The sequence below is a fragment of the Poromitra crassiceps genome, assembly GCF_964638095.1.
Source record: "Poromitra crassiceps genome assembly, chromosome: 4".
Taxonomy (NCBI): Eukaryota; Metazoa; Chordata; class Actinopteri; order Beryciformes; family Melamphaidae; genus Poromitra; species Poromitra crassiceps.
Window position 1 is genome coordinate 70,157,261 of NC_139626.1, and position 9,665 is coordinate 70,166,925.

At 43.0% G+C, this 9,665-nt stretch overlaps 1 protein-coding gene across 1 annotated transcript in view; it reads left to right on the plus strand.

Annotated features, from left to right (window-relative positions):
* The window catches only part of rcor3 (REST corepressor 3), a 43,750-nt gene extending 34,612 nt beyond the window's left edge, over positions 1-9,138 (plus strand). Inside the window, exons 10-12 of the mRNA XM_083635186.1 lie at positions 2,746-2,803; positions 3,378-3,622; positions 4,727-9,138. Of these exons, the coding sequence (XP_083491312.1) occupies positions 2,746-2,803; positions 3,378-3,622; positions 4,727-5,110 (687 nt within the window). The 3' untranslated portion in view covers positions 5,111-9,138. The remainder of the gene's footprint in view (positions 1-2,745; positions 2,804-3,377; positions 3,623-4,726) is intronic.
* Positions 9,139-9,665: the final 527 nt, after the last annotated feature.

A 9,665-nucleotide genomic window follows, 5' to 3' on the forward strand; every position in this document is an offset into this window, starting at 1 on the left:
TCGGCTGTGATGCCAACGACCCTCCAGGTTCTAGCAGATGAAGGTAAATAGCCTATTGCAAGTAGGCTACAATGTACAAGTTTTCTCAATTAATTTACCATAACCCCTCCTTGCTATGTGATAAAAGTTTCTCAGTGAATTATAGTTGATTGCCTCACCGAATAATCTGCTGGTTACCCAATTTTAGCAGCAGAATTAAATGTACTGGGGTGGCACGTCCGTGCGTAATGACGTTTCTGCACTGGTGTGCTCCAGCGCAGCGAGGTATTTAGCGCGTAAGAGGTCCTTTTCAAAGCTCTTAGCGCAAAGTAATTGCGCGCTGCTGACGATAGGATAAGGCCATCTATCCCCACATTTTAGTGCTGAAACGCCTGCTTTGGCATGTGGCACACCTATGCCCAGTACAATTATAACAGGCATGCGCTTGTGCCCACCCCCAATTTGCAATGCTAAATTAGCACTTTTGGGAAGATAGGACCCCATGACATTAGGTCAAACACGCCTTTGTGCCCTAATGACACATTCACACTCGCAAACTATGACAAATGACTCAATAACAATGTCAGTTATTACAGACACTTACAGTCACAATGTCAGTTATTACAGACACAGTCACAATGTCAGTTACAATAACAATGTCAGTTATTACAGACACTTACAGTCACAATGTCAGTTATTACAGACACAGTCACAATGTCAGTTACAATAACAATGTCAGTTATTACAGACACTTACAGTAACAATTAGGGGTGCACCGATCGATCGGCACGCAATCTGTATTGGCCGATTTTGACCTCAAATATGTGATCTGCTGCTGCAGATATTTCTTTATTGTCGCCGATCGCATAGCCGATCATGCTGCACGTGAGAAACATGAGGCAGCCCATTTTCATGTCTTCAATGTCCATCGTTTAACTTTAATATTGTGCTCTAAAGTTTATATCATTGTGTTGCAAAGCACACGCTTTGCTTTCGTCAGCCGTACTTTCCTTACTATAAGGCGCAGCAGCTAAATTGAATGATTGTTACAAGCCGCACTGGACTAAGCCGCAGGTGTTTTAATGTTTAAAACTGGTCAGGAGGAGGCGTAGCGCCTGCCTGTAACAGAGATCTCCGTGTCTTATCAGCGGAGACCGTTTTGAGTCCGATGAACAAATCAATCAAAAACACTTCACTACGTCCAACATAGGCTACAAGATTCGTTTCATTCCATTGAATTTGGCAGCACGGACGAAACATGGGTGGAACGAAACATGCAAATTACATGTTTTGCATCCTCATCGTCGTAACACAGCCAGTTCTCCATCTTTTGAAGCATGATGTTAGATTACAACGAGCTAGTTGTGTGGCTTAGCCTTCCAAAATGTTGCCGTTAAGTTTTTAGAATGTAATACATAGAATTGGGAACGTTACATTCAATTTCATTCAGACTGTGTTTCTGGCTCAATCGCCGACTTTTTTCCCCCGGAGCGAGGGAGGGTGAGAGGAGGGAGGGTGTTTTACAGTAGTGGCTGATAGAGCGTAGTGGCACAGTGCTCCAATCAGGTCGCGAGGCACATTTTTTGCAACATCATCCAATCAGGGTCTCGCTCTCGTAATGTCTGTCTTACTCTCGTTCTGTCTCTCGTACCAAAATCCATAGATTTAGGAGGTCCCCTAGTGGCCGTTAGCTGTAAAAATTCATAGATAAGCCGCACCGTTATATAAGCCGCATTTTATATGTAAAATGGAAACTGTTCTATAATAGACTGCTTATAAACAAAATAAATAAAAATATATATATATATATATATATATATATATATATATATATATATATATATATATATATATATATATATATCGGTGATCGGTGATCGGTCGATGATCGGTTGGGCAGATATTTCTCATAGGTGATCGGCAATCGGTGATCGGTGGCAAAAAACGTGATCGGTGCACCCCTAGTAACAATGTCAGTTACAATAACAATGTCAGTTATTACAGACACAGTCACAATGTCAGTTACAATAACAATGTCAGTTATTACAGACACACAGTCACAATGTCAGTTACAATAACAATGTCAATACTGTACAAGTAAATGTGTCTAAATGGAGTCATGAAGGTGTGGGTGGGGGCGTAATGGTAAGGACAGACGCTGGCAGCAGGTCAGCTGTCCACATCGCCGTAAACAGAATCGGACATCGCTTCACGTGACGCCTCAGAGGCAGCTTCTCTAGCCTACTTAACCCTCTGCGGGACCGTCTGGCCTGCATCCCGGGGCGGGCGTTTTCAGAAATGACAAAGTCCAGGGGCCAATCAGGGACCTGCCTCATAATTGACATCGTAACCGGCCAATCGCTGGCAAAATAGATGATAGATAGCTGATCCCGAAGCAACGAGCAGTAACGTTAACGTTCGCTGAGTTTACACTGCTGTAAGTGCCATTATAGCAGAAATAGATCCAATAACAACAATTAAACAAGAACAGGAGTATGCACCAGCGGAGTTTCTCGGCGGAAATCTTTTTTCCGCTGTTGTTCAGACTGGATTTGGATTTGACTGTATCCAACGTTGATTGGCTGAAGGACTGGATTTGTCTACGCTGATTGGCTGAAGGAGTTGTCTGTCAAGGCAACCCACTGAAATGGTGGGCCCTTTGCTGTGTGTTATTTAGAACGTTTCTGTGTCTGTCGCCGTCGTTACAGTCAGAAAATTTTAGCTTATTGAAATTTTAAACCTGAACCCTGATCTTTGATCTTCTAGTGCAACCAGAAGGTCAACGCCCGCTGGACCACCGACGAGCAGCTTCTGGCCGTTCAAGGTAAAATTCGCACTAACAGGTCTCCTTGGCATCAAGAAACCCCAGGGTTACACTCTTGATGGACGCCTGTAGGCTGAAACATTAGCGTTAAAGTTTGTTGGCATGGCCAGCATAAATTGGTAGGAGATAGGAACTAACACACTGATTACAGTAAAGGCTCCATACACAGTGAGGAAAATTGTACAAAGACATAAAAACGAGCTTGTAAAAATATTATTATAATTTATTTATTTTTGCTTTATTTTTCTCGCTATTGAGCACTTTGTTTGTATCTTTCCTCTGTATGACTTCCATCATTTAATCAGTGTGTGAATTCCCATATCTCGTACCTGCTTTGCTCTTCTTGGAACGTACTCACATGAGCTACAAGAACACTCATGAGGACTTGTTAGAGATAGGGATGCACAATATATCGGCAATCATATCGGTATCGGCCGATGTTTGTCATTTTTTAATATATCGTATCGGTCCGATGAACAAAATAACAGCAATGTTAATATCGTATCGGCCAGAACTTTCTTATTGAGAGGAAACACTGTGCTGCAGCCTGTCTGTCTCCTCTCCCCTCCTCTAGGCGTCAGGAAGTACGGCAAAGACTTCCAGGCCATTGCCGACGTGATCGGCAACAAGACGTTAGGCCAGGTGAAAAACTTCTTCGTCAACTACCGCCGGAGGTTCAACCTGGAGGAGGTGCTGCAGGAGTGGGAGGCGGAGCAGGGAACCCGAGCTCCCAACGGAGACAGCGCCACCTCTGGAGAGGAGGGCAAGAACAGCTCCACCACGCCCTCAGGCAAGAGCACAGACGAAGAGGATGAAGAGGTGGGGAGAGCGATTTGATACAATTCGATGCTTCAAACTGCACAGTACACTACCACTCAGAAGTTTGGACACATGCATTTTTCTTTCTTTCTTTCTTTCCTTCTTTCTTTCTTTCTTTCTTTTACTATTTTTCACATTTTAGAATAAAAGTAATAACTCAAAACTATGAAATAACACAAATGGAATTATGCAGCGACCAAAACAGTGTTAAACAAATACAAACGCTCTTATATGTTTGATTCTTTGCCTTGATGGAGAGGCAAAGGCTTGACTATGGGGTGACCCTGAATAGTCGATTATTCCTTCTAAGGAGCCTGTGGTTATGAAACAGGGACCAGTCTATTCTAGTTATGGGGGTGCCAGATGTCTGATTTGACATAGAATTGCTTGGTTTCTCCCAATAAATTCTGATGTATAGCCCATTTTGCTATATACATATATATATATATCAGCCTATTAATACCAAAGTCCCAATTAAACAGCGTTAACTCGGGTGTGGCTACATATTTTGACAAATAAATGCCGGTCTCAATTTAGAAGACTTCAGCGTTCATCCTTTCTAAGGTAGGCTACAGGTGTTTTGATAGTGTCTCTCTGGTTTCCACCTGTCCTCTGGAAAAGTGTTGTTAGGCATGGAGAGAGGAAGAGACAGCGCAGTGCTGTCTGCACTGGGCAGTGGGGGCCCGGCCCCTGCATTTCGGGTTGTGGCCTGGTGATAGAAGTGTGTTTGGCACAAGCAATTGGCGATAGGGTTTTGCAGATTGCAGGGAAATTTGAATGACAGAAATCAGTTTAGAATTGTGAATTGCAGAGGAGTTTGAATGACGGAGGTCTGTTCAGTACGCAGTCGGGTTTTCGCTGCTGCGCTCTCTGTGTATGAAAGAAAGATTATTCCAATGCCAATTCAAGAACATACATACATACATACATACATACATACATGATTCCATATTGTGTTATTAATATGGACGCCAAAGCGACAAATTGAGTCAAACCTGATTTTGATATTTCCATTTCTGTTTTACAAGGCAAACTGGATGTGAACAATGCAGGCCTGAACTGAAGTAACCTTAGCCCCGCCCTCTCTTCTCGTCTCTCCTGCAGGGTCAAGTGACCTCGTCGGGGGCGTCTCCGGCGGCGTCCTCCTCGTCGTCCTCCTCGGCACCGCCCCCCGTGACGTCCGGCCCCTCCTCCCTGCACCAGCCCCCCCCTCTGCTCCGCCCCTCGCTCCCGGCCACGCCTTCGCTCCACCGCCAGCCCCCGCCCCTCCAGCAGCAGGCTCGCTTCCTGCAGCCGCGCCCTGCGCTGCACCAGCCACCCCCCCTCATCCGGCCCTCCAACCCCCCCCAGCCCCCCCGCCTCAATCCCCGGCCCCCCGCCCCCCTCACCGCCAACAGCCCGGGGGGGTCAGGTCCAGGCTCCGCCCAGCAGCCCTCCGGCCTGGCCGTCCACCAATCGGAAACGGCCTCCTCTTCCGCCCTCCACTAATAATGAACCCTCGAGACTTGTGTTTCTGTTGATGAGATGAGGGAGAAATGTTCTTAGTGGAATCCAGAGCCATTGAGATAGTAAGAGTTGCCTCATCTCCATTCATTCAATTCATTAAATTTTACTTTTACCTCACGATAGTTCTCGGAAGTTAGATTCTAGATTAAAGCCGCCCTCCAGTGTATTTTGTCATTTTTACACAATTTCATGTGTTGCTGAGTCCTGCCCTGGCCTGTTGATTAGCCACACTGTTCGCCAGTATTTTTTTTATTTTTACAAATAACCTAATTTTGTACTCAAAGTTTAAAAAAAAATAAGCTGTTGCTAAAAAACAGGTGATGACGTCAGACACAATAAACGTCTACGTCATGTCATGACTGATATAATTAATAAATAATGCTGTCTGATATAAATAGCCAGGCTGGCCAACCCATTAGCTAGCTGTTAGCTTCGTTCATTAGCGAAGTGTTCGTCAGGCTCAAAACGCCGATAATAACTGTTAACCAGTTTGAGTCACGCTCTTTGTTGCTGGATGTTGATATTTGTAACAATATTGTGGCTTCAGGATGAACATTTTGGCGGAGGAAGAGGCCGCCATATTGTTCCGGTCTACCGCCTGGAAGGGAGACAAAGATCGTATATTGAAGGCAGGAGCAAGGCTCTTCTCCTTTTTTGACAACAGTGCTGCAGCCATGATGTTGCAGTGGAACAAGGTTTATACCTTCGGTTCTTATCAATATATGATCTTTGGCGCAAATCAGATATATTTGTACATAATCTGATGAAATTATAGATCACCAATGGTTATACAAAACTGACTGGAGGAGGCCTTTAAGCAGCGCTGTTAGGCTGCAGCAGAATGAACCGTTTATGATGTACTTTGAAAGAGTAAAACATTTAAAGAATCAAATTGTATATTATCAGCATGCATTCAAATGGCCCACCAACGTACATCCTGGAACTAGCTAGACTGGAGGTCGTTGCTACGTGAGTCACATTACGATCAAGCATTTGGGACTTTAGTTGGCGTGACTCTCTCTTCAAAGCTCTGGTGGAATCTATCTGTAATGCTGCATTCAGGTCCTGTAGGAATAGACTTTGTTGGTTCCTGATCAGCTTTTTCTCACTTAAACACACATTAACTTAGTGATGGAACATTTGACTTCATGTTTTGCAGCAAACTAAACAAATGTATAAATTTGCCTACCAATCAAAAATTCAGTCAGTGGTTTTGTCCTGCCTTGCCAGTTTAAAGGCTGTGATCACAAGACACAAGGTGGTTTGAGGTATTTTCTAAGGGCTGAAAGTGAAGCGAACAGTATTTCTGTATTTCTTGCTTCTATCTTTCCCATAGGACATAAATGCAGCATAACTGATGGTCGATTGGCACCTGGTTTCCAAATCACATTATTTTTCAGATGAGTTATGGCGTTACTAAAAGTCACGAGTGTAACAGAGACCGGTTGCATGATGCGTGCGGACTGGTAACCGGGAGTTACGAGGCCAGTGCCACCATGTTGGAGAAGAAACAAGAAAAAATATTATAAATGTATGGCTTTTTCCTCTGTGACCAAAGAATAATAGAGGATAATCCATTTTCTGTGCGGTGTGGCACGTGGTATTCTATAGCATTATCTTCTCTTCCGTTTTACAACATGAGTTGTCCTGCCTCTCTAACCAACCGAACCTTTTCACTCACCAAGCTGATTGCATACTCAGCAGACAGAACATGTGGCGTCTTGCAGGGTTCAATCCTGGGCCCCATCTAATTCTCCATTCATATGCCATCCATTCAAATGACTCATAGCTGTACCTGCCATTAAGAGCAGAAATCTAGTCACACAAACTGCCTTGTAGATATAAAATGCTGGATGTAGCATAATTTTCTACAACTAAATCCAAATCAGAAACGATGTCTTTCGGCACACCCGACTACTGGATTGATTCAGAATCCATCTGCCAATGTAAAGCAAGAATCTTGAAACTGTTATCTTTAAATTGCTTCTTAAAACTAATTTTTATAGTTGTGATTTTTGTTAATTGTGTTCAAACCTCTGCTTTATGGTTGTTTCTTCCCTTGCTTATGTCTTAATGTTTCATTGCTTTTTGATGTACAGTACTTTGTGTTTTGCAAAATTCTGTATAAATAAAAACTATTATAAATTATTTTAAGTCAGAAACCATACCACCGCACAGAAATGACATATTTGTAAAAGAGGACCGTTTATCAGTTGAGATCAAACGTTTTGTTGTAGCTCTTCCAACATGGCGGCGCGTCCTCGGTGACCCACGGTAACCTCTCCAAACCCTCTGACAGATGTAGCTCTATCGGATGGAGAGGAGCTGAAGGGGTCGGTGTTGTGCACAGTAGCTTAGATGGGAGTTATTCCTATGTTCGCATCGCAGGGTCCTATGTTCCTTATCAAATGGTTGGAGTCGTGGAATCACCAAAAGTCATAGCTTCCTTAGGTGAAAACTAGTATAGACGGTTTTAACTTGACAACATAAACATTCTAAATGGACCCTAGCTTACTTCCTGTTGCAGTGACAGGAAATAAGATAGGTTTCAAATGAAGCAATAAGTTGTAATATCACTAAACCAGACCCTCACACAATTCCGTGAAAACAGTCTATGCTTCTGATTGAAGACATAAGTATCTAATTTAATCCAGTTTGTTTTTGCCTCCAAGTTAATTTTTAAGGGACACTACAAATAACATGGCTATCCATTGGTGGCGTTGTGTTTATATAGCTGTTTTGAAGCCTTGTTCCGCAAAAGAGACAATATTTATGAAGTATTTTAACTTGAAACGGGTAGAATTTGACCCGAACACAATAGGAGGGTTAATGTGTGTTAACAGAATACTGAACTGGGGAACCTAAGACCCTGGGAACATAGGTACTTGGGAAGATAGGACCTTTGTAACATAGGACCCTGGGAACATAGATGCACTCCCGCTTAGATGTTACCGTTACAGTTTGGTTTGGTATCGACTCGAATCATTTGAAACGTGCTAATCTGTCAGATCGGCCTCATTAACCAGACTGTGGTCTGATCGCTAAGAGAATACTCTTAAGTTCACCACAAAGTATGTTGGTTTGATGCTTTTCCTAAACACTACGGATTCATTCTGTCAGATGAGAAATCTTCCCTCCAGGCCTTTAAAAGTTCCATGTTCTCCATCGTGTCAAGACTGTCTCCACCCTACATATTCCATTTGTGCGGGGACTGACCCCCATGAGATGGGAGACTCCGACCAATTTGGGATTTGAGAGGGCTCGACAAGTTTTTTGAGACCCCTACAATGCAAGATGTTGACTGTGCCGAGGTTTGACAGGCCGTCCGTTCAAGGCGACTGGTTTGCCACGATTGACCGAGAGGGTGGCTATTTTCAGATCCCAATATGGGAGGGACACAGACGTTACCTCACGTTTGCCTTCGACGGTAGAACATTCGAGTTCTGTGTCCTCCCATTCAGCATATCTCTAGCTAAGCGGAGAGGCCATGCACGCACACACCTTGCTTATATAGCAAGATGTGTGTCTTAAGGAGTAATCCAGGTCAGTCCTGCCCTCATTGGGGGTCAGTCCTGCCCTCGTTGGGGGTCAGTCCCCGTACATATGGAATATGTAGGGTGGAGAGATAGTCTCTCACCTCGGACAACCTGGGTTACAACGCAAGCAACCAGTTGGATTGATTTTGTCAAAGTTGGTGTCCCTTCCTTTGGTTTCCTTCTGGACTTGAACCTTCACATGTGGACGTGTCGTCTTGTCTTCTCTGTTATTTATTCTTCTACTGGGTGCTACAGTTTGGACTTGGTGTATAAATATTGTGGAAGTGCTCTTAATGCCTTTAGGACAAACGCGTGTGACAGCGCATCATGGAATTCAATGTAACTGGAAGAGTCACACTGTAGATAGAACCCGTTGATTTTCAGTAGAACATGTAAAGTGTCGATGTGAGATGAGATGAAGCTGCTGAGTCATCACTAATGTGTCAGCTGTTGTTGTCAAAAACATTGTTACTGTCTGACTGTTTTAAAACATTGTTCCTGTCTGACTGTTTTCCTTCTTCAGTGGAAGAGATGGCAGATTACAGTTTTACAGTAAATCGTCTGTCAAGCCTCTTTTTGTCTCTTTCCCAAACAGAAAAAACACCAATGAATATTCAATGTCTTTTATTATTATTATTATTATTATTAATATTAATATTATTATTATTTTATGGTTTTCTTGTCAGGGTGGAAAAGGTTTTTGCATAGAGGATAATGAAATTAATCAGATATTCAAGAGCGCCATCATCTGGATTATCATAGTAACAGATACTATTCATAAGATTAAAAGAGTAGACAGAGTTAGCAACTTCAACAAAGTGAGATTCTAGAGCTGTCCAAAATGTTCTGTAGCCTATATTTTACAATCAAAAAATCTGTGAGAAATTGTTTGGCCTTTAGCCTACAGTATTATGTTTGCAGAAGTTACAAGAAATAGGCTATGTAATGTTTGTAAACTGGAAAAAGATCAGTATCAGGGTATATCTTAGGTAACATGATGA